The sequence below is a fragment of the Melozone crissalis genome, unplaced genomic scaffold (assembly GCF_028551555.1).
Source record: "Melozone crissalis strain CALT ecotype California unplaced genomic scaffold, PUWL_Pcris_2 ptg000016l_1, whole genome shotgun sequence".
NCBI classification, from domain to species: domain Eukaryota; kingdom Metazoa; phylum Chordata; class Aves; order Passeriformes; family Passerellidae; genus Melozone; species Melozone crissalis.
In genome coordinates, this window is record NW_026535794.1 from 29736285 (window position 1) to 29762871 (window position 26587).

At 38.6% G+C, this 26587-nt stretch overlaps 1 protein-coding gene across 1 annotated transcript in view; it reads right to left on the reverse strand.

Moving 5' to 3' along the window:
- MEOX2 (mesenchyme homeobox 2) overlaps window positions 1-25706 on the reverse strand; it is a 51437-nt gene extending 25731 nt beyond the window's left edge. Inside the window, exon 1 of the mRNA XM_054274038.1 lies at window positions 25196-25706. Within this exon, the coding sequence (XP_054130013.1) occupies window positions 25196-25706 (511 nt within the window). The remainder of the gene's footprint in view (window positions 1-25195) is intronic.
- Window positions 25707-26587: the final 881 nt, after the last annotated feature.

Below are 26587 nucleotides of genomic sequence, written 5' to 3' on the forward strand. Positions count from 1 at the left end.
AGAGCATTTGGCACATGTTCATAGTCATAAACAAGAATTCTCCATCTTTCAAAACAGAAAGAAAAATTGGATATTGACTTTCTCCATCATCCAAAAATCCAGCCTTCTCCTTAAGCAAAATTGGATCCAGTTCAGTTCACAAATCTGAGTCAAAAATCAAAAGGAAAGGAAGCTAAAATGTTGGTCTGTTATGGTTATAACTATGCTGAACTCATATGAAAAATCAAATACCATAACATGCTGATACATCTGATGTTTTTATGCAAGACTGCCTTGTTTCCATTAAACAGCAAAAAGGCAGCTACTGTTTAACTGATGAAAACTGATGGAAAATCCTCATTACTATATAAACAGTGGTATAAGCATAAAAAGTGTTTAGTTTATGCATCTGTGCATTTAGCTGAACATTAAGCTTTTTCTAAACACAATTTGGTGCCTTCCTACTCTCATATATTTTCACTTTCTTTTTGAAAGCAGGAAATCTGTGTCTTCTCATGCCTTGAAATATAGACAAACAAAAAAAAAAATTATTTTTGTATTATGTGTAATTTTGTGTCAACTAACCCACCAGAAAAACTATGCTAATTGATTCTAGAACTGTAGTTTTACTTTAAAGTCTGACTTTTCTCTAATTTTTGAGTTACTCTGCTTTGGAGTTTAGACTGCTTACTTATTTGATGTTGCTCAAAAATGAACCCGTTTTTCAAGGATGGCTTCCATTCCTAGTTCACCTCTTTAAAACTGATCTAGTCCTTTTTAAAAAATTCAGTATCAACTTCTCTCTCTTCACTCATTTTCATGATGTCAGCCCAGTAAACCCTTGACATAATAAAAGTTTTCTTGAGTCAACTGCCATGCAAGCTGATCTTCGGTTTCAAGGACAAAATGAGAAGACATCTATATAGACAAGGCTGAGAACATCAAAAAACTACCAGTCATTCCCTCTTGGATTGCACCACTAATGACCAGCTAAGAAGCTAAAATTAAATATCCTTCAACAGGACATTAATTCACCCATAATTTATCATGCAGGCCAAATGTGATTATTTGTGTGGACAGGGTCCTGTTTGTAAATGGAACCTGCCCCTCGCAAACTACCGAATAGACCCACACAACAGGTAATGGGAGCTCATTTCAGACAGTCTGTTACTACTTGAAAGTATTAATCATTAATTCTTAGAGAAGGGCATTATCAGGACCCTTATGCATAACCCTACCAAGACTTAAAGGGAAGTAAATTAATAAATATTTTTCTTATACTATGACATGGAAAAGACAGCAAGTCAATCAAAGAGTGAAGATAGAAATGTTAGTTCCCTAGGTAGGAGGACATTTTTTGTTTCAAAAACTGTAGAAAGAACCCAGAAGCTCTATTTTTGAATAAAGACATGTATGCCCATGTATGAGACAAAGAAAGTTCCAAATATATTATTTTTTTGCATTAGTGCAGCAGTGGTGCTTAAAGGGCTTCCTCATTGTACTGGACACTGCATGCTAAGGAAAGTCCATGCTCCCAAGAGCTGACACTGCATTTATCACATGCTGCACCCCACTTCCTCATGGTGGTAACAAACACATGAAAATGTTCATCAGTGTGTCCTAGCTGTTATCCTCCTGGGCATTGTACCAGAGAAGGTTTTAGGGAGAGATGGAAAAATCTCACAACCTCCTTCAACTTAGTCTCACAATTCATCAACAACAGCTCCCATCTTGGAAAGGACTTTGATCCTTGTTCAAGAAAGGTGTGGCAATACTGACAAATTTTTTATAATTGCATACTGTTTAACATTTTGTCCAAATACCATTGGACAAAATTCACATTTTAAATAACAGTTCGGAGGGAAAAAGGGCAAAGAGGATTCAGATTGTGCATGATGTAGTCAAGATGTATCAATAGGGCGTAAAATTATGTCCATGTCCCATCCTACCGAGGCACAACTACAGAAGCAACAGCATGCAAGTCAACATGGTTTTCTTAAGTGGTCTGATTCTGAAATTTCCTACATTATGCTTATGACTTATAAAGCGTAAAGTGTATTTTTCTCAAAACTTGAGGGAAATTAAAGAATCTTAGGAAAAGGTCAAAATATGCAGGATCCTCAGATTTAGGTTCAGCAAAAGCCTAAGGAAAGGAAACATGCTAGGGTCTAAATCAAGAATAAAAGAGGGTGAAATCAACATGAATACGATATATAGTCCTAAGCAAACCTTTTTAGATATCTCCAAGAAGGTATGCAAACCTTTTGTGAGAGCTATGCCAATAGATACCCAGATCTGCTGAGCTACACAGTAATTTAACAGCTGAAAGCACCAGTTTTTTTCGGTATAATCAGAGTATCTCCTACATGACAAATTGCTACTGTACAATGTGGGTATGATCTATTCCTTTAATGAACTCTAAGAATTTAAACAGATGAAGAGATCATTAGAGCTGGAAATCTGACTTAATATACCAGAAATATATTTAGGAAGCAGAAATAACAATTATCCAAAGATGGTTCCAGGGTGGCAGAAATTTCTGAAATTATACAGGTGTCATTGCAAATGCAAGATAACCTTTTGTCAGTAAGATAACTAGGAAAATCATACATTTATTTTTAGGCAATTCATATGTCAAGTTGCCAAGGAGTAAGATCACTGATCAAGTTTTAAATTTTCATCTTCCTAAGTATATTGAGAAGACAGGTATTTTGAAATTCCCTTTGCACACAGGAGATGTTTAAGACAATCAAAATAATTTTTAAACTTGACAAAAGAACACACATAGTGTACGAAATTCATTACCTCAAATCCAGTTTTCAGAACTGTTTACAAGTCACAATCCCACGGAGCACAAATGTAGGCTATGAACAATAAGTTGTTCCACATCTCCCAGTGTGTAAGAAAGGAAAGTAGTAGAAAGTGCTCAGAAAAGTACATTGCCTTTTGTACCCATTTTTCTAAGGAAAATTACTTTTGATGAAACAAAATGCTGTTCCATTTTAGTAATTTCTCTAGATCTTCTGCTGCTATTGATCATAAAATGTACCTATCCCATTTTTACTGGCTATTACAGAATTTTCTCTCAGATACAGAACCTTGTGAATCATTATGAGTACAATGTCCTGGACTATCTGTACCATTCCTTTCTCATTCAGTATTCAATATTTCTATTCAATATTTCTAAAAAAGCAGTTAAGAAGCAGTAAGGCAATAATGTTGAAATGTCAAAGATTATGTTCAGCTCCTCGTTTGCTCTAAATCGATATTAAGAGAAATGTAGGAAATGGCAACATTCTATCCGGTGCAAGTCATCACTTGGACAAAGCACAGCTGACCCTAGACAGGACCACAGTACTTGTCTGAAACGCATCCTTCTCTCTGGATGCCTTCTGCCTCACTCCCCCTCCTCCTGATGTTAGGACGTGCAGGCAGATGCCCTTGTCACTGTCTAGCCCCTGTGCATTTGCTTGGATTGATGCTCACCGTGCCTAACTCTCTCTCCAGATGATGAAGATTATGCCTTGTCCTGCCCGAAACAAAGCAGGCACCAATGAGCAGAATTTGCTAACTGATGTAATGCATATGCAGGTATTAAGTCACGCATCCTCAAAAAAAATTTGAGTTGCTCCATAAACACTCAAGTAGTCTGCTTAGCGTGAAGATTCACATGACCACTTTCCTTTCCTGCTCTGCACACCAGCTCCCCTTTGAAGTAAGGAGTCTGCCTCAAGGTCTCGCTCCAGCTGTTTAAAGACCCCAGCAGAAATAGAATAAGCAACCTGGCAGCTTTTTCTCTCCAAGATAAGACTTTTCCAAGACAACTGTGCTCTACTGAAACAATTCTAAAACTTAGGAGTGTGAGAGGTTCATAAATGCAGAGCCAGGTCTTTTTTCCTGCCAACACTGAATCTCCATTCCCATAAAAGTGAGGCTTCAGAATTCATAGTTTATAGCAGTAGACCAAAAGCTCTCTTAACTCTGATTTAGTAAATTATGCACATATACACAGCACAAAAAAAAAGTCTATGTGTTACACACAGGAAGAAGCTAATTCTTTTTTTGCCATATTAGTATATACAATTCATGAACATGACACCTTTCAGTTCTCATAAAGCATTTTAAAAACTTTACTATTTCAGTTCATCTCATTCTACAGGTACTCAACCAGCATAAATATAAACAGTGAACCAGCCTTGAAAAAACAACTGTAGTTTTTGTTCTGAACACCTGAACATTTTTGATGTTTACATGGAGCTTGTTCAATCATTCCAAACTTATGTTCTGTGTCTGGAGTAATTCTTAGAAAATAATCACAGAATCACAGAATAGTCTGAGATGGAAGGGACCCACAAAGTCCAACTCTTAAATGGATGTGTCTTTTTGACTGGATTTATGCTGTCTGCACAATAGTTTTTTTCAGGTCAATTTTTTCTGGAAGACAAAGTAAACAGGAAATTCATAACATTTAACTGTTACAAAACTAGCTATCAAAATAAAAACAGAAGTTTCAAACTTATGAGCTCAGTATTACTTAAAATGGCTTGAAGATCCAATTTTAGTGCTACTTCATCCCAACTATTTTTGATCTGGAAAAAATCTCCTTCTTCACTGCATTCATTACAATTTCAGAGACTTTAAATGAATCGATAGAAAAAATGATCCCTTCCTTGATCAGTAAAATGCAGAAATATTCTTTACAGTTGTCATATAACTAATATTCCTTGAAGTGCCTGTAACATAGAGCTAACTGTTTAGTGGCCCTCAAATTTTCTTTCATCCTGTAACTAAGTGCTTTAGCAGTAATACGAATAAATCATCTAAGGACATAATCAAAGAACCCTTATGCAATTTTATTTATATCTCCTTTAGCTATACCTGAGTTTATTTAATATCCTGGGGGTTTTCCCATCACATTTTGTCTGTAATACATCAAGACCTGAACAGTTGTGTAGTTTCAACAAAAGGGCCTTTCCAAGACTTAAAGCTACCAAAATCACTTCGGAAAAATCATCTGTAAGCACATTTTCAGTTTGTTTCTGAAATGGGTTCATTTCAGAATATTTTGGCAATTGCAATTTGGAAAGCAATTCCATTTTTTAAAACAAGTAGTATATTTTGAAGGAATTGAACTGTCATGCAAATGGCAGACATATACGTGCCTTTCTTTTCCTTGCTTTTGTTCTGTTACTCACAAAAAGTCCCACAGGATTAAAAATGAGCTAGAAAATATATACGATCAACTGGAGCCCCATTTTTTTTCCAAAATTGGATTTAGTGTCTCCCACTATAGCAAGTGCCATACTCCTTTTGGTGTAAGTTTACAACATTTTACTATGGGTCTGGTTTTTATCTCCCCATCATTAATGCAATCCATTTTTAATACAGACAAAAAGAAAGAAAGAAGGGAAGCCCCATCCCATTATCACATGAGGTTTTGTGATGGGGTAAGATCCTGGGTCAGGTGTGGTGCTACACATCTCACTGGTTCCACACAGCATTTTATCTTCAATTCCTTCCAATACTTCAGTATATTACCACTAAGGAAAATAGAGGCGCTTCAGCACTGTGCTGGGAGCTTGGAAACACTTGGTCCATGGCAGGAAAGGGACAGATTCCAGAACGGCTCCTTAAGTCACTTTTTTGTAACTTTTTTTTTAAAGGCCATATTAACTTTTAAAAATCACTATAAACTAAGAACATCAGAAGACAATCTGAACACAAGGGTTAGAATAAGCTTTGGACAATGTAGAACTGAAGCCTGTGGTTACACTTGAAGTAATTACAATAATAGTTTCTACTGTACTGTGAGTTCAAAATGTGAGGTATTAAGTTTGCCAGCAATAAAAAGTAGAGTGGAAAAATAAGTAGTTTAAAAGGAAAATAATTAGTTTAAAAGGATTTTTTAGTATAAGAGCAAATTTAATATTTTATTTATGGGACTAACAGCAAAATACAAAATACTGGCTGTGAATCTAAATCCAAGATAGAACTTTTACTGAGCACATAATAACACTGCTTTCCAACAATAACAGTATTCCAACAAAGAAAAAAAATCATAGGAAATACTGATGTCAAAACTCTTAACAAGATTTAAATTACTTAGAAAAATGGAATGGATAAAGAAATGTGAAAGGTTTTTCAATGCTATTTATAAACTACATTGTAAAACCGTCCCATTTAAAAATTCTCAGCTTCTGCTTATGCCAGGGGTCCACTCTTAACAAAGATTCATTAGATTTTCCTGAAAATGTTGGCTTTCTTCTATTAGTGATTTTTCCTTCCATGATTTCACCTTCAATTAGAAGCTTCTTGCATTTTTTATAGTCACAGACATTTGCACAAGAGTCAGTTTTTTATTGGCAAGAAAGCTTTAAGCTACTTCGCTGAAAGTAACTGCAAACATTTAACAACAGCTTTTTTCTTCAATTTTATAAAGAAGTAAACTGTGCAAGTTAAGTTTACCTAAAAATGAGTTACAGAAGCAAAAATCAATACTTTTTTTCCCTTCACAATGAACATACTTGTCTATCAGAACCTTATTTCCACAACCTTTTTTAGCAGAAATAGACCACCAGCTAACAACTAGATCAATTTAAAGACTTTACTAGCTTTCCAAGACTAATTTTTTCACATTGAAAAGAGGTTAAAGATAACACTTAAGCCATAGGTTGTTGGGAACACAGACTGCAATGAAATAAATTCCAGCTCAAGAGTAAAGAAAAAGCAGATGCAAACTTACACTTGAGAACACTTGGCACTGAAGGCAGTCAAGGCCCAGAGGGGTGACCTGTGGAGTGAAACACGAAGTGCAGCAAGCAGAGGACCATCTAGTAGAAAAATGGAGCCTGAGAAGTGTAGAAGTCAGAAATACAGGCCAGGAGAACAACAGCTAATGCAATGGATATCACAGGCCTAGAAGAGTTTCCTGGACTCTTTCAAATTTCCTCTGTCCCTGTGAAACTGGCTTGCTTTAAGTAGTTTCCAAGGGCCTGCAATTCATTTCTTGGCTAGGCAGGCTTACTTTCACTGAACACAGTGATCTGAGGTTTGTTTGAATTCCTGCTCTGTGGAAATCTACTGTACTTTCTAGCAGGTGTGAGAACGCTGAGGCTCCTTCAGTTGCAGCTCATTTCCACTTTCTAACTACTTTATCTCCGTGGATGAAGCAAAAGTGACTTTTGTGTTTCCTGGCAGTCTGCTGCTTCAAAGAACCTTATAGTGATTTGTTTATTTCAGAGGAAATGGAGACCAGTCAGTGATGACAGATTTATTGGTTAAATGGACATCACAAAAAAAATTTCATGAAGCACAGGCTGGCTCTAACCACACTGTGAGAACTCATAGTAAGGGGTGATGTGCATTCCAGGAGTCCAGTCCTATTTAATCCACGCCACTCTAATCTGTACATTTATATTACACCTTTCACACAATTTCCGAGAGCTCTGTACAGAAATGTAATAACCACTGTAGTGAAACATATCCACGTATGTTGATGGCCTGCATTTAGGCTTGACAATGCAGCAAAAGGAACCAGACTGTTGAATATCTCCTGGCAAAGAGTCAGACAGAGACAGACAAGAAAAAAATGGGTGCCCAACTTCTTCCTATTACATCTCAAGATAGAAGAGAATTTCTTATTTCTGGAGAGACAATTTACAATTTGGCAATTCATAACAGCTCCTATTAGGTGAGAAATTTACATTGGAGCAATTAAATATGAAACTTGATATGGAAGTTATTGAGACTCAATATTAAGTTGTACAATATAGTTGATCAAACACATACAAGAGGCAAAGGAGTTTCAGCAGTTGGTAGGTTTGCAATGCATGAAGGATTATGCCAAGGATTGCATAATTTCAATGTGAAAAAAAAAAATTCAAATATTGTAGAGAAAGATACTACCAGACTTATGTTGCTATAGTCTTCCAATGATAACTGGTTGTGATAATTGCATCTGTCAAAGAAGGTAAAACAGATTTATGAATAACATACAGGAGCTTGTTTTGAAACTCCCAAATAACCAGACAACTGCTGGTTCTCTGTTAGGGTGAAGAACACTGGTCAAAGCAAGCACTGAGACACAACCAGCAGGGCATTCCATTTGATCTGGATTCAATTTCAGAAAAATAGCTGGCTGAGGTCGTGCATCAGCCAAACAAACATACCATTTGGAAAGAAGCTGGAATATTTGTTGAGGCAGAGAAATATATCTGTAAATCACCTCAAGACATATGGTTCACTAAAGCACATCTGCCAATAATTGGCTCAAAAATTCATCAAAATGTTAAAAATGCCTCTATTTAAGATAATAAAATAAAGTGCTATTTATTCTTTGGAGACACATACCTTCTCAAAAATACCTTGATAGGTAAATTACTCAGCTTTTAGTAACTGGCATTGTCATTGCATTTTGAGTCCTCCTATTTCCCAGTCTAGTTTGACATCCTGAATGTTTTATTTCTGTTTATACATAAGGAAATGTAAGCTGGTTTTGTCCTGTATATAGACTGAAGATCTGAAGTATGGAGTAACTACAGCACTGTGTCAAGATTATTGAAGGAAATGAAACTAGAAGATCTACACAGGGATTCCTGTAGGGAGCACAGTCATGGAGATTTGCCCAAAGTAATGTACTTGCTTCTCTGCAGAGGCAGTTTGCCTGGCAAAATCATAATGCTAAATTTTTGGAAACTAAACTTCTCCTTGATTTCCTGACACTGTCTTAGTTCAAAGCAACCTATCTGCTCTACTTTTGGGTTGCAGGGTACTACAAGGGCTGCTTTTATTAAAATTGAGTCTTCATCTTTTAAGCCTACTACTAGCCTTACCCTTTTAGTAATTCTTTCTAAATTTTTAACATTTATAAGAATGAAGACCAAAGGTGCTTTTGAATCATAGACAACATCTTAAACACCCTGCAGCACAGAAAAATTTCAAATGTATGTGTATGTGAGTGTGCGTGTGCGTGCATGTGTTCACACAGAACTTAGGTGAAAATAAGACCTAATCTTTACTATCTTTTTCTTAACTATAAGAAGATATTTTGCTGGATCTTGATTTAACCCAATCCTGCTATTTTGTATTTCATGATCATCTATATCTTATCAACGCTTAAGTATAAGCACACTGATATACAACCATCTACACACTAGGCTCAGATGAAAAGTTTCCTAGGACTGGAAGCTCACATCATGGAATAAAGGGCATGCTTCTTTTAAAATATTTTGTATTTTACAGGATAGCCAGTCTAAAGCAAACAAAAGTATATGAATGCACAGCATTTTAAGAGTCCACACTCTGCTTGAACTCCTTGCAAAAGTGTTACCAAAGCATTAGATGCAGAGAATTAATGTCTCCAGGATGAAAGCAACATGAGGGACATGTATTTTTAAAATTCAGAACATGCTGAAGGGGTTGCAGCCTTGCAATATTCACAATAGACCTCATAACAATAAGCAAATGCTTAAAGGATATAGATGTGGGACAATTCTGGAATATAATGTTTACAGTTAAGTTCTATAGCCAAGAAGAGATAGGCTAAAACCTAAAAGCTGCCTCAACACAAAAGGATCAGCTTTCAAGAAAACTGCACACCCGACTGTTACCATTTAGGCACCTAAATGAAGAACAATGGGGGCTTCTGGGTTCTGAGCTCTTTCAAGCATCTGGTCCAAATTCTTTCCCTCCATATGAATCAAAACAAATGTTTAGGCTACTAACTTTCCATTGCCCTTTAAGTTTAATGCCAGCTTTTCCAGCTTTTAAATTCCTAAGCATAATTAGATGAATAAAACACTAACTTTGCAGAATACCCAGTTAGGGACTATTTACCGTATTTTATTTTTATTTGTAACTGGTGTAAATCCTGTATAGAGTCATTGTAAAACTGTATCCTTCAAAACAATATCTTTTAGAACAAAATCTTTTTCTTTAATACATTTAATGTTTAATACATTAATCCATCTTACTTGGCTATCCAAAGGTGGTCAAACATTAACTCACAGATTTGAGGATGCAACAGACTGAAAAATCAGCCTAAAGCAAAACATAACAGCAGAAACAATAAAATAACCCAAGTTAATTATACAAGAAAACAAAAAAGAGATCACATCATGGTGTGGAAATAGAATATAAGTCAATGTGTGCATCAGCACACTCTGCTAAGGGAAGTTTTAAACATACAGAATTCCTGCTGCTCAAGACAACTATGTCCAACTTCAGTGGCATGGATCCTGATACAGGAGCTGCAATGCTCTGCAAGAGTGCAGGATACATCATTGTGCCTGGACCCTGATACCTCCTAGGATGTTTAAAATCTGTACTAAATAATCATAAGAATGTATTTAAATGTTAGAGGGGAACTATTAAGACAGACAGGCATTATGGTGGTACCATACCTCTGCAACTCAAACAGATCACACAGGAAATGCACAGCACTACCTGATATAACCCTGGGGAAATAACAGTCCATTTCGAGTCGTCTTCCCCCTGTGGGAAACCTGGTCTGCAGAAAAGTGTGAATTCAAACATATTAAGAAAATCTCTGATTAAAAAACCAGAAATTTTGCAGGCCTGTTACAGAGAATACTGAAATATTCAACACTTTCAAGCAAGTTCATGACTGGACAAAAGGAAATAACACCTGAGTATCTCATTTTATTTTTACAGCACATACAGCAGCAAAGGACAGACCAACTAGTGAACACACAAAAATATGAATAGAAATCTGGGTTTTCTTCTGACTTGAAGCAAGAAGAACTTTTCTTCAAGAAGCACATAAACAGAGTTAGCAGAAAGCATCTTTGCTAATTTACATGAGTTAATTTAATAAAATACAATGTGCGGAAAAAACCATACAGTCGACTTTCAGCTTTTCCTTTACTGAATAAGAACCCTTCCCATCAGGTTTTCTTTTCCAAACTTGGTTCAAAGTTTCTGCTGCTCTATAATTCTTACAAAAATCATGTCCTCTAAATGATACTATCCTAAATGGCCATTGTGCCAAAGTTAACTCTGAACTTCAGTCATAGAAGGAGTTTTGATTAAGAAAAATAAACAAAAAAATTTGGAATTAGTGACTTGAAGAAAACAAATAATCCCCAAACTGGCTACTCCTGTCTATAAGAGCGTATGAGAACTGCCTTTTAAATCTGGATAACAAAGAGAAGGGATAAGTTACTGAGGGCTGCAGTAGAGTATGAGACAAGGCAGAGAAAAAGGAAATTCAGAGTTTTTTAAGATGAGTAGCAGGCCAAAATTCCTGCAACTGAGATTTATTACACCATGGAGTCTGATTCCCAAGATGGCTAATGAAGGCAAGCTATTTTTTAAAATCCAAATCAGCATTTAATAAATGAGTGCCACACTCAAAACCCATATATATAACCCATTTTGTCATACTGAATTGAAAGGAATCAACCCACACTCAAGCATTTTAGTCATCACTATTTCACTCTATCTGTCATTCGTCTAATAAAAGAATATTAATATGGATTGCTGTTTGGCAGGGGGTACCTTTTCCCCTATATATAAGATTCATCTAGATAAATCAGCTATACAGAAATGTAATTAATTATCTTATAATTAATTCTCTCAGGGGGGTTGTTCAACCACTACCCACTGTATTCTCTGACCATCATCCACATTCATTACACTGGAAATAATGTCATCACTAATGGACACTGCAGAGTCTGTAATTCTTCTTTGGAACCACAGTAAGCTTAGTCTGGCATAGACCAACATGGAGAAAAGAGGAAAAGAGAGGGGAAGAGATGGAGAGAAGGGTTTTAACTCTTCTGTGTAGATTGGAAGTGAGGTGAGGTGAGGGGTGATGAGAGTCAGTATGATTATGACCCTAATACTTTTCAGCTATGGCAGTTTTGCCGCATTTCCTGAAGAGGAGCAGCCTCTTGATCCTTTTTAATATCCTTATTAGTCTCTAGTTCAAGAAGCGTGTGTGAGGACGTATTTAACTCTCATTGAAGTCAATGGCTCTTAAGCATATGCTCAATTTTTTTCACAAAAATCAGGACTTTAATCTGTTCCTTATGCACATTTAGGATTACAGAGAGGTCTTCTGTTTTTGAAGTTGCTGGAAACATCAGCTTGCTGATGAGAGGTGGGGGAAGGGAGAAGGACTCCATCAGTGTCAGAAGCCTATAACTTTTCTATTTTTTTTTTCTAAATTTTGACCAGAAGATCATTTGTCTTTTTTTTTTTTAAAGTCTTCTCAAATAGGTAGATTCTTATGAGTGCTCCAGAAATGTGAGTTACTGACAAAACACACTTAGATTTGTTAGCATGTCCTCCCTTCCTCCTCTAAAAAGTTGATAGAACTTTTACCAAAATCCCAAAGAGATATACTCCTAGCAAGGGAAGAGAAGAGTTGAGACAAAAGCTGTAAAACTGTCTCTGTCCTACTCGGCAAATGCACCTCAATTCTGGCAACTACTGGTTTTGTCTACTTTGGTCCTGGAATAAAACCCTTTTCACTGAGCCTGAAGGTTGTGCCAAACTGTATGGTGATTTTTTTGATATGGAAAAAAGCCCACTGGAGACTGGCCCTAAAGCAGCCAATCTTGTGAACTGATCCTCATGTGAATTTATGTCTCTAGAGTTTAGATTCGATATTCTGTAATTTTACCACGAGTTCTATTTGCTGATATTACGCTGAAAACTCTAGACACTGAAAATAACTGAAAAATTACCAAACCTAAACATTCAAAAGGTATCATCAGCACTCTTCTTTTCTCTCCCTTCCTGAAGCTTCCTCCTCCTTCCCAAACTGGTTTTAAAACATGTTTAGAAATAAAATAACACAGTATAGCCAAATGCTGAACCAGTCAAATCACATAGACTATTCAGGTCCCTATCTACTTTTATTTTAGATTTTATATATATATATATATATATATATATATATATGCATACACACACACCCCAGATATATGTTCATGTCTATTATATCAGTGAAATGGAATCACATAAAAATATTTTACTGTTTTCAAAATTCTTCTTACAGAAAACTGGAGTAAAAGAACAATTTGCAAATGCTATTTAAAGATTTTACAGGCCCCTTCAAAATGAGACTTTACTGTCTTTGAACCACATTCCTTCTGCCACAAGTAATTACTTAAATTCTTGAAGTTAAAAGAGTGCATTTTAAGAAAGTTAATTTTTTTTTCACACGTTTGGCTTAGTTTCAAGTACTTTGTTTTTACACACAGCTCTGCTCAACACTGGGTACATCATTGTTATTTGATACTAAATGTCAGTATTGTCAGGTCTGGGTCATGTTTGATTTTTGCTATAGCTGTTTACAGAATCTTCTCTGTGGTGCACAACTCCTTTTGGAGTAAAAACCTCTAGAGAAGAGAGGGCATATTAAAGATTTTTTTTTTTGTTCTTTATTTTTTATTTTTTTGTGTTCACTTCCTGTCTTGCACACTTTTCTTACAGATCATAAGTCCACAGAAGAGCTGTGACGGACCTACAGTTACCAAAAAGAAGTTCATGGTAAAAGAGATGATAGCTTGGTGACAATGGGTAATGACAGAATATTGTTTTTAGATGTTTCTTGCAGGTATTTGAGCCATACTGAAGACAGAGAAAAGTGTGAATGGAAAAAGGAAGAACACAGTTAAGACAGCATGGAGAAAATGTTGAGGCAGGTAAGAAACAGGATCTGAAATATTGACTGAGGCAACACCTTGCAGTGAAATTAGTTTAACTCTGAGAATATAAGGTAGAACCAGAAGAATGATTCTAGGAAGGAAATTTCAAAAGGATGTGATTGAAATGTATGATCATTTCATCAGCTTTGGTTTTGGCAGGCTTAAAACAAGAGTCAGGAGAGGACTAGGGCAGAAAAAACAGGATTTAATTTCTGCTAAGTGGTGTAAAAGTCATTTGCAGAACAATCTGAAAACATGTTGGAAAGAGAGAAGACAAAAAAAAAAAAAAAACTTGCAAAGTCTCACAGCAAAATAAGTTCTAAATCATAGCTCTCAACCTGGTCAGAAAAAGCAGTAGCCCGTGGCCTTGCACTGGGGAAACCAAGGACAAAGGGTTTTCTATGCCTGTAAAAGATGCTTTGCGCTCACCCTAGGTCTCTTTTGTGAGCATTTTTTTCCCTACATCTGTGCATTCTTGCCCTGGAAGGAAAGGAAGTGCTGTCTGCTTTTGTAAAGAAACCAAACTTTACCGCATAAAGTTCGGCTTTATGGAGAGCGGAGATATATGAGCCATTAAATGACATGGCAGGGAAGGTGCAAAGGCTGACTAGTCAGAGAGACCTCCTTTTTTGTGCTTGTTGTCCAAGAGGATACACATATTCCCTAGACTTGTTTTTGTTCCAAAACTCACAGGAATACTCTTCCAGAGGTATTTAGGGAATATGTACTCCCCTCCAAATATCTTCTGAACTAGAAAGGCTCCATGTAGGTTTGTATTAACACCTCAGATAGGAGCAATATTTCTTGCATTTCCACCTCATTGTAGATTTCAGATCTGTTTTTTGTAGTAAGACTCTGCTGTTAGGTTAACAAAGTCCTTTTAATTAACAGGCCAGCAAGAAGATGCAGCCAAACTCCACTACATGGGTAACACCAAGCTTTCCAGTTCTCTACATAAGAAGCTCAACCAAATGTTTCCCAGTTAACATGGATGCATCTTTCAGTTTGTGTGTGAATTAAGACTATCAATTAGCTGTGAAAACATGCTTGAAATGCAGAAGATAAGCTGGAGCCTCCATAAATAATATTTCCAGCGTATCTACCCATACATGGTGGAACTACAAACATTTCTTAGCTGCGCAGCATCGAGCTGAAGGAATCAACAAGAGGGTAGTAACTCACATGCTTCTGGTTAACTTTGTCAACATTATTCTGTTAATTCCAGAAAAATTATACAGTAACCTAAGATGTGTCAGAATTAGAGTAACAGACGGGCAAAGCTGTGACTACTGCAGGAGGAAAGGAAGTGGCTTTCCCAAGAACTTTGAAGGACTCGGTCATTCTCTAAGTTATATTTCACCAAACATACTTTAAAATGGCTGGACATTTTTAGCCACTATACTTGAAACACACAATCTCTATCCAAAAAAAAGGGTTTGTTTGGGTGTCATGTCTGGCAAAGCATTCCCAATATGTTTGCAAATACAAAAATCTGAAATCTCTGATATTTCTCATGCCAGCAGACTGCACACCCAATCGATGCCTTCTGTCTTTGTCTACATTTCAGTTTGGAACCAGTGAAATAAATTAGGTTTATAGGGTTTGGATACTGTTAGATTTCTGTACATACCCTCATATTAAAGTAATAAAGATGTTTGCCTCATAAAGTTCTAGCAATGTATTGAAGTGTAAAAGCAAAGGAGTCAGAATGAGTGAAGTAAAAATTAAAATGCAAAAATAAGCCAAATTACAAGAAAGTTCAGCAGAATATTTCTTCATAATATGGAGCAATCAAAATTGTTTGCACTCCTCTCCAGCTTTTTCTTCTGTGCAAGTTCACATCATTATTTTAAATGTAGAATTTAAGACGTTGCATTTGCCAATATATTTTAATACCAATATATTATTTCATAAAAACAAATAATACAGATGGAATTGTCACTCCCTTTATTGACCCAATAAGCTATTAAAAATCATGTAAATTAAAGTGCTAATAATACAAAAAAAGAGATAATTCTGCAGATTCAAGATGCGCCATGAACAACTGCTAATGAAGCCTTCTATTTTTATCTGACTCTTAACTGTTTCATCTTGTATTGCCTAATAGAGCTAACATTACATTACCTTATTTAGCAGGTCACTGCAGTTCTTAGGTTATTGTAGGTTACATCTAATGGAAATCTGATTAAGGTAGAGGGTCGTATTTTTTTGTTTTGAAATTAGGAGAGTGCTCATTTTGCAGGGATGAATGGAAATTGAAAGGCTATAAAGTCACACAGTCCTTCAGAAATAGACTTGTGTAAAAAAAGAAATAGGCACAGAGAGAGGGAGGGAGAGGGAGCCAGGAGTGAGACCATTAGTGCGTATTGTTCTAATGTCCTCAGGAACGCAAAGACTTAAGACACAGCTGCAGCTTGAGGCCATTGTGGTACTCCCAAAATAAGAATATAGAAACGGGGCGGGGGAAAAGAGCCCAATATTACTATGTCAATTCTGAGTCAATCAAACCAAACTGCAAAGAACTTGTAACGTTCTCAGCTCTTCCTAAACCCTACATAAGGCGGTTATGAATTGCAGACTTTTTCTAGGTTTTAATGTCTAGTTCTGAAAATATAACTTTGAAAGGCGTGAATGTGCTTAAGCTCCAATTATACTGCTGCTTTCTTCTGGCAGAAATCACTATTTGGCATTCTAAGTACAGTTTTACAAGAAATCTTTGAGTGGTCAACATTGCCGTAGCTGCCTAGACTTCTATTCACACCATTTTTAGCAATTCAGCATACCAAAGCCTCGCAAAATATGTTGTCGTTTAGTTTATCAACACATCTGACTTAAATTCTTTTTTCTTCTGTAAATCAAACTGATATTTTCACAAATTTGGGAGACATCTAGTCACTGGTCCTACCTTTCCATCTACAGTAATAAGCACATTTTAATGAGTAGTTTTGACTTGTCCACATATTCTATGGGGCCTACAGCGTTCTGGTATTCTCCACCAGATGAAAGAAAATGAAAGGCTTGAAAAGCTACTGAGACCAATGTGCCTGAGGATCCTCACCCACCGTGTCAAAATCACCCCCCTGCCAAAGAGGCCCCCATGCACACTCAGGATATATTGCATGCATCTAGAATATGCCATTTTTTGCTTGGCAGGTAGAAAACCCCACAGTTCATTCAACTCTCTTCAGAGCTATATTGTCAGCCCACATATGTCCAACAGATTTTTTTAGTATCTATTTTTAGGAGGACCAAAGTGGGAAACAGTTTTTTCCGCTTGGTAAATTTAAGTGACTAATGCCCTCAATTCACCAAAATGTGTAAACATACACTTAACTTCAGCAGTGTTCATATCAAAGTACTACTTCATGACTACTTCAGCTGTGAAGTCCTGGCTCCACTCAATAGCTAGTTTTGACTTCAGTTTCCCGAGGTTTCATTCATCTCCAAACATACAAAATTAAATGCATACTACAATCAGCGTAAGATCACAGTCTAAGAATTAAAACTCACAATAGCGGCAGAGGATACTGAAGTGCATCTAACAGTTTATGTAAGGCAGCATTTGTCCAGACTTACTTGCTAAAAATAAGAAATAGCTATTAGAGATCTGAGAGAATGCAGAAGGAAGAAGGACTTTTAAAAGATTGCAGTAATCTGTTTCAGTTTTAGTTTTTCATATCCTATTTGCTATAAAATAATATTCAATCAACTAGTTTTTCTTTCGTCCAAGAAGCATCAAAGGAGAAGAAAGCTGAAGAAGAGAAGGAAAGAAAAAAAGACAGGAGAGGAGAGGAGAGGAGAGGAGAGGAGAGGAGAGGAGAGGAGAGGAGAGGAGAGGAGAGGAGAGGAGAGGAGAGGAGAGGAGAGGAGAGGGTGACAAATCAGAGAAAGAGCACAATAGAGAGAGAAAGAGGAAGAGAAAAAAAGAGAGAGAGAAAAAGAGAGAAAAAGAGAGAGAGAGAAAGAAAAGAAAAATCCACTGGATTTTATTTGTTTAGTAAAACTATTCTCTTCTATCATAAATTAAAGATTTGGCTCTTTGCTTTGAGAATTGCTTCCTTGGTTTCATCAATTATTTTTTTCATTTATTAAAGAAAAACAAAAGAAAATAGCATTGAGTACAAAATGAATTTCTTTCATATGACCATTAACTTCTCATAGATGTTTTCTTGTGAGGTTTGTTCAGCACAGGTAATTTTCAATACAAAGTTCAGACTCCTTTTTTCCATTGCATTGAGTAAGAAGCTCAATGCAATGGAAAAGAGTAGTCTGCAATTTCAGAATGCACACCATTCAGTGATTACATCCATCATTAAACAATAAAATTCAGTAGCAAATTTCCAGATATTATTATAGATTTCTCTTTTGGCATATAATAGTATGTCTATTTATTAATATGTACAAATTCCAATCAAGTGACCTATCCCCAAAACTATTTGTAAAAATTTACAATTCCATATAGAAAATCAATCTACATTCTGAATAGGGGATGCCTTAGTATCATCTGTAGGTCCAAGATCTTGAAAAAAAAATATATCCTTTCTAATCTACAGTGAGCATTACATCTTTAATATTACTGATGTTAGCAAGTAGAATTTTGACAACCTAATTAGTCTATTTATAGTGTTTAATAGAAGACTTCAGAAGAAAACTTTCGTGCATTACAGTGCAGTGTCTACTACTATATCCCGTTTTTTTAATGTGGGTTTTTTTCACTTTGCATCATTCATTGAATGTTAGGATGCAGTGATGCAACTCTGCACTAGTGAAGTTACAGATGGATGTATAAAATTTGCAGAGTAAACATCATTGTGATTTATACTATTGTCTATAAAATATTATTTTTTATGGATATGGTGTAGGTAAACTTATCAAGGGACATAGATTTTGTAATATGTATTAATAAATAACAAAGACAACACATGCTAGAAAGGCAAGACCAATGGCAGCAGTGGTATTTTAAACAAGCATTTCTCGGCCGTATTTGCCGTTGGAAGAATTCAAGACAGCGTATAACAAAAAAACTTAATCACTACTGTGGCTATCTGGTCTGTCTCCTTCTCCCAAGCTAAGCTACGTTTAGAGTAAGAACTCGCAACTTAAAATCTGGTGGTCCTAACAAAAATCAGTAGGAGTTTTGTCATCCTGAACTTCCTGGTGGAATTTCCCCTAGCATGTCTGTTCGTAAACCATTTATTTCAGTAACTTTCTTTTTACTGATTCAAATTCTTAAAATCTAGGACTAGACTGCATGTCCCCAGCACAATTACATCAGGCTATTTTTGAATTCAGGTTTTCATTAAGCACAATAGAAAAGCATCTACGTGCTCATGGAAGACCCCAGACACTCACCGCAGAAGTCAAATGACTTCTGGCTGTGCGTGCAGTCACACAGCTCATGCTGGTAAAGGTGATGCAATTGCCCTGCTGAGTAGCAGGAGGAAGGTTTTTTCTGCAGGGTGGCTGTGCACCATCTTGCTCGGGCTCTGCAACTAGCAGTACTGGAGAAATTGTGATGCAGATCTGTAAGTCTTTAAAGCCTACTAAAAATAAAAAGCATGTACGCACACACACGCACACAAAGCTTTTAGTTTCATAAAAGTTTACAGTACTTTCCAAATGGAAGGAAAGCACTGGTATGGCCATTATATAAGTTGGGCAAACAGTCATAAAAGGACAGGGCACAGGCTCGAGACAGATCATAGGACGGGGTTCAGTGCCCAGCTGTGCACTGATGTAATGAAGTAGCCTCCAGCACTGTTTATCAAAATTCTCTAACACCACACTATTTCAGTTAGAAACCTTATTAGCGACATATGCAAGTATTTATATTTAAAAAATATGACTTTCCTTTTGCATCCTTTCAAGTTGCATTCTTAAGTATATTAGAACAAGGACACAGGGTAGCATTGCAAAAGTGAGGGTTGAATCCTACCCCACCATAACTACATTTTACTGATGGGTTTAAACTTTGCTCAGTCTTGCAGATGAAACCAAATTTATTTTGCTTCCTTTCTGGAGACTTACAAAACGGCGTGGTGGAGTACATTTTGCTACTGAGAGAAAACATGCTACGGCGACTATTCATACTGCCAAGTAACAGTGTCTTTAAAAGCAATAATCCAGTGAGCAATATTAGAGCATCAGCAGACAGAAGCAAAGATAATGTTACCTGCCCTTGAATTTCAAGACACAGAGCTCAATCCTACTCTTGAGGAATTGAGATAGAGCATATGAAGTCATTGCATCACTAAAGAACAAGTATTTCCACACAGCAAATGATAAGCAGATTAACAGGCTCAATTAAAAAACATTTATTAAACAGTTGGCAAGTCTAAAAATGGCAAAAACACAAAAAAAACCCCACTCAATCTGATTACTTACATTAGTAAATACTACAGAAGTCACACTAGATATGTGAGGACAAATTTTATCCTAGGATATTAAAACCAATGTAGTTAAAATCCAATGTGTATATAAAATGCTTGACTGGCAATTTTCAAACAATCAGGCAATCCAAACATTTTATCAATAAATATCTTCAAGAATTACAAAGCATTTTTCTTCAATGCCCATGTAAAAGAATAAAGCTCTGATTGCTTAAAAAACCTTGAGCACTTCAGTGGTTTCACTGGAGTCAATGGACCTTCTCACAAAACCCTTTGTGATCCCGTGAAGGTCTGGATCAGCCTTCCAGTGTTTCTAAAAGGGTGGGTTGACGAGGAGGGGGAGAAGGAGAAGTGTAAATCCTCCTGAATCATTTATACAAACAGATAGAAATGCATAACTAGGAGCCACACATAGTTCTTTTTTTTTTCTTTTTGTCCGCACAAAGTTCTTCTTTGACTAGGGGCAAAGAATTTTGAAAATGTATCAGCAAAAGAGTCTTTCAAAATTTTAGTCTTAGAAAAGTTCCTGATTACACTTCAATTCAAAGTGAATTTCTTGCAAGTTTTCATCTATTGAAACAATTCAGCTAGTGGCTGACTAGTAAGCTCATCATTTGATAAGTGATCAGTCTTGAAGGTTTTCTCCTAAAAGTGTGTGTGTTATTCGTCGGATTTTGAAATTGTTTCATTTATGAAATCTACAGAGTTTTTGTTATTGTTGGTTTTTTCTTATGGGTAAGTGATGCTTTTATACAAGATACCAAACAAATTAACTCTTTCCAGTAAAACTATGCTTTATTATGTTTCCTCTTGTTTCCCTTTACAACCACACTGAAAAGCAGAGACATATTGATGAATCAGTTACACAGTGCTTTTTGACTACAAGCGTGCAGCTCATTTTTCTTACTGACATGTTTCAGAAACCAATCAAAAGTCCTCAAAACTCATGATTTCACAGTATTTATAATCATTTATCAAAATGACCTGCTTTTTAGAGACCATTTCAAACAAGTACATATGATTTATGATATTTAGATGTGTTTAAAATAAATTCCCTGGAGATACAACTTTTTGCTGCTTGCATCTTGAGAATAGATAGATTATAAAATATTAAAACTCAGGGGGAAAAAGTATTGTTTTTATTCATGTGATTTGTGAATGAACAAAACCCACCAGAACACACTTGGCCGAACTGTTGAAACAGTGGATTCCTGAAATGCTTTTCTAAATGCTACTATTGTAAATACATTCAAAAATATGAAGAATTTTTATTACCTGCTAGCCTTTTCTTGGAAACCTGTGCCACACAGAAAGCATTTTCCCATGGCGAAATTTGGTTTCCTTTTTTTCTTTTTTTAAAAGGCTTTTCATGCCTGAGGGCAAGTGTTTAATTACATTGGACTTTAACAGGAATGCAATTTCCTTATATATTTATCTCTTACAATTTAATGTTTGAATAGCTGTATTGCTTAGAAGAACTCCTTCAACTGTACTCAGCCTCCCCCTGGTCTTTTCAGCATAGTACAGATGTTTTTTTCACCATAGCATTTTAGACTTCCTTAAGGCTACCAGATTCACTCTTTTTTTGTATTTCTCAGTAAATCTAGATAGCACTTCCCATATAAGCATTAATATGCTTTTTTCCTGACTGAAGTCTTAAGAAAACTTGGACCTAAGTAATGTAACTTAGGAAATCACAGAAGTAACTTTGCATCTTATGTGTTTTGCATCATCTGAGAATCAAAACCTACTTTATAATAAACAGAAATAAAATGGCCCTGAAATTCACAGGCAAGTAAAAAGAAGGGGAGGCATTAGAAAAATCCAAAATATTCCATGCAGAACAACTCATACCACAAAGCAACAAAGCACTCCAAGAATATGTTTTCTATACACTCAGCATGGTTTTCATCCGCACCTCATTAGCACACAGATAATTCTGACCATTAGGGCACTTTAAAATAAGCTATTTCATTTGCAATCAACCCTCAGACTTAGTATTGTCTCTCTACTCGTACAGCCTTGACATCCGAAGAGCTGAGTTACAAAGGTGAGGATGCAGATGCCATTATTCACTGCAAAACGTTAACACAGAAAGATTTGTATGCACCACTCCTCAACCCACAGGCAGCTTTACCGACCCACTCCTGGGCCTGGGCAGGTTGGAAGGAATGTTCTGCAGATTATGAGAGAGCAGCTACAAAACCTGGAGACACTGACAGCTGCAGCAAGCAGGGGTTGACGACTACAAAAGCAGTATTTCCCAGTCCTTTGCAATGAGAACAGCTGAAAATTTCACCCTGTTCTGTAGCAGTCTTTTCAATATCTTCAAAGGGAACTTCCCAAAATGCTTAAATTCTGGGTTAGGGCTAAAGAAAACTGTAAGTCAGTTTATGTAACTATCATGAGAGCACATTTCACCTTGTTTTCTCAATCCCAAATGAAACTGCAACAGATTAGAGAAGAATGTTTCTATGTCCTCCCATTCCCTTGCAATACATGAATTTTGGGTAAAAAACACACAGTCCATCATACTAAATTCTGTTTGCCCTCTGGATTTTTGTTTGTAATTTTAAAACTTTGCACTCCCATCATCATACAAATAAGTAAAATGGGGTGTCCCTTCTGGTAAATTTTCAGAGTAGCTATACGGCTAAGAAACAGTTACTCATTTGGAAGGTAAAGGATACAAGGAATGATCATGTTTTACATTCTTTAAACTATCTACAAACTCAGCTTTGTGATCTTAAACACACAGAAACAAAAGCTAAGTAGTGGAAGAAAGGGGTAGCCTAAGGTTAATTCATCTCTGAAATGTGGAACAGATTCAGTGCTCAAGAAAACGCTGAGCATTCTGTGGTTTTAAGTGATATGCTTAAGAAGAGGAAATATATGTGTAAATAAGCAAGAGCATTAATAGTTGTCTCAGAATGCTGGCACTGAAACTTAAAGCAGTCTTTCTCTCTCTCTTCACCTCTTAGTTATTTACTATTAGGAGTTTTTACAAATGTCTATTGAAGTAGTTCCAAGTCTGATGAAGGCATGGAAGAAATTCTTTCAAGCACAGTCATTTGTTTAAAAAAAAAAGATTAATGAGAAATAAAGGCGATGATGTTTAATCAAATGAGGGGCAATTATGGTTGACAAATATAGAAACACAGCAAATTAAAATAATTCTTGCTGCCATATATGAGAATAGCATTAAATATCTAGCACCAGAGTTCAGGACTAATAAAGGGGTGGGGTTAAATATTCAGTCCAAAACGCAGGCTTTTCCCGAAGAAAAACCAAACATACAGCAGCTATGCAGTTGTTGTCAAAAGACATCTATTTTCAGTTTGAGAGATTCACAATTGTGTGAACGATCATATTTTTTTTCTTAGCGGAAGGGAGGAGGAAATAGCTACCTGCCTTGATCTTCAGAAAGTCTTAGAAAGTGAGGATCGAAGTGCATTGCAAGATAAACAAAACCGTGGCTAAAGGCTCAAACTCTTGTCCACTAATCCAGTGGAAGACTCCAGTCACTTCAGGGTAAGGTTTAGGACATTCCTCACTGGTGTTTTTTAGGTTTGCATTGTAGAATTAAATAAACAGAAAGTGATTCAGATACTTCCCTGACAGTGAAAGGGACCAATTTCCTTTTTTCCTTTAGCTTTAAATAGACCGACAAATACAATAAATCCTTACACCATCAGGCATCCAGTTATTTTCTCAGTTGTAACAGGGACTGTCCATACACCTCAAAAAATCAGATAATTCTTTTTCTCATTGAAAGTAAAGAAGACAAAACAAAAGATTTTACCAGCAGTGTTTGAACTAAATACAGCTTTAAACGCAAGAAGAGTTTTCAGCAACTATATCAGCTATGTAAGACGCAATTCAGATAAATACGTTCTGAGTTACTATAACTGTAAATATTTGCTAATATAATGGCCAGTGAAGGAAGTGATGGTATTCTTGAGGATCATTTTTTAAAAATCCTTTGTGTTGCTTGCTCTCTACCAAGCTTACAGCATTTTGAGTGAAAGAGGTTATGGTTTCAGTTGTGAACTTCATACGTATCTGGAAAAGCCTTTCACTTTCTCTTCTGTGATAACAAATAATTTGCTACGCCAGCTCTTGAGTTTACAATCTGTTGAGCCCCCTCTCTTTCAAGTGCCTCCTGCCTGTCTCTCTATATTTTTGGTGACCCCCCGGCTCATGTGTGCCCTAACGGAAGTCCCATCACTTGTGTTGCCTTCGCCGAATGGCTTTTGTCAGAGCAGGACTTTGACAGGCTTTGATATTTTAGAAAGCAGAGATAATGTCAAGGTTTTTTGCCCATTCATTGATGCCAAATCATTGCTCTGGAATGACTGCGGGTCTACATGTTTTTATGCTCGCCTTTAAGTAAGAATTACTGTAATTTTAAAAGGCAGACTGCTCCTTCCTTTCCTCTTTCCCCGCCACCAGAAAACTGAAGTGAAGCAGCTTTCTGAAACTCTCATTCACCCGTTTGCTTCACAAATTTTGCCCCTGCACGCTGAGGATTTGAGGCAGGCTCATTCAGATCCTACAGGGTAGCAAGGCATCAGCTCCTCTCCCGAATCCCCGCTTCCAAGGCAGAGCTTCCAAGCGTTGTGCAATCGCCTCGGAGCCGCAGTCAGCTCCACGGCGAAGGGGCGGAGGGGAAGGAGCGCGCTGGATTCTGAATTTTGAAGCAGAGGTGTCGTATCGGGCAGGGGGGAGGGGGCCGCGGGACCAGATGCTGAAAACCGCACCAAAACTACAAACGTTTCTCTCCTTGGCTGTAGGAAACTCTCCCCCACCGCCACCTTGATTTCATACTCTATCACGTGCTGAATTTTTTCCTTCTATTTCTCCCCCCGTAGCCTTAATAAAGCTTGCGTTAGTGATGGAGATCCCGAGAGCGCGTTGGTGGGAAGGAGCAACCCGGCAGCCCGGTGTCAGCCGGCGGCGAGAGCGCAGCTGCGGCCGTGGCCGGCCCAGCGAGCCGGGCCGAGCCGAGCCGGGCCAGCCGAGCCGGGCCGAGCCGAGCCGGGCCAAAGGAGCCGAGCTAAACCAGCCCAGCCGAGCAGGTCCGACCGCGCCGCTTGCCCGAGCCCCGCCGCCCGGGGATCCCGCCCCGCTGGGGAACGCGCGAACCTTTACCTGAGCTGTCGCTTTTCCTTTTGCCGGACCTCTTCTCTGTTTCCACCGGGGACAGAGCCTGCCTGCCATAGTCCCCTGGCGCGCACGCTGCCCCCGTGGGGGTGTTGGTGCCCAGGCTGGAAGAGTTCGAGCACAGGACAGGGGGGCTGCTGCCCAGCTCCGGGGGTCCTCCTGAGTCAGGCTGAAGGCAGAGGCTGTGCCTGGCCGCGGCGGGAGGAGACGACATCTGAGGAATGTGCCAGTTCGTCTGCAAAGCTTGGTGCTGCTGTTGCTGGTGGTGGTGATGGTGGTGATGGTGATGGTGATGGTGCCCCCTATGATGTTGGCTGGCAAACATGCCCTCCTCATTGGGGTATCCCGCTATTATGCAAGAGGAAGAAGAAGAAGACAGATCAGGGTAGGACATGTGGTCAGATCTTCCATGCAGGGCAAGAGAAGACTGGGAGAAAGGGTGCAAGCTCTGCGCAGTGGCATGGGGGCTGCGCAGGCAGCCAAAGAGTGTGTGATCCATGGCATGCAAGTCTCAGGCTCCAGGCAGGAGAGTTTAGGAAAGATCCAACTTCACCACCCTTTGTCAACTTTCACTGTAAACAGATCGGGGCTGGGATTTTTTTTTCCAAAACGGCACCGACAGACTCTGCAGCAGGCAGCTGAGCTCAGATAATCCAGGTCTTTAGCCCTAGTGGCCAGTCTCCGCTGCATAAACACTCGGACCTAGATGAGCCGTTCTCAGAGCTGCTCAGATGTCAAGAAGTGGGAGAGGTTGAAGCCAATAGAAGGTGGTCCCAGAGAACTGCTTGAAGGGGGAAACAGCTTCGAGAGGTTATAAATACAGTAGTGTGTAATGTGAGCTGGGGGCTGGCTCAGCAGCACAGCACTGACCACATGCAAACTCCCTCCAAAACGCCAGCGCCGTCCCCGCGCCGAGCGGCTCCGTCAGCGGGCGGCAGCGCTGCGCACCCGCGCCCCGGGCGCCCGCGGCCCGCGGAGGGAGGGGGGATGGGGGGCGGCTCCGCGGGGGCGCAGCGGCTCCTCCCGGGCCCGGGGCCGCGCCCCCCGCCGGCCGCCCCGAGCCCCCCGCCCCGGGCGGCCCCGCAGGGCCATCCCCGCCCCGTCGGGGCTGAGCGACCGCCCGGGGTCCTGCCGCCCCTCGGGGGCAGCGGGCGGGGCAGCGCGGTAAAGTCGTGAGGCGACGTGCGGGGGTGACTCTGGGGCGGGGGGCGCGGGGGCCACCGCCGCCCCGTTTCCGCGGGGGCTGAAGCGCTCTCGCCAGAGCCTCACCTGCGGGCCCAGGTGCGAGGGCGGCGGCGTGCGGGGCCGCACGGGCCGGGATCGGGGCCGCGCTGCCCCCTCCGAGGGTCCCGGTGCGGGTCCTGCACCCGCTCCGCCCGC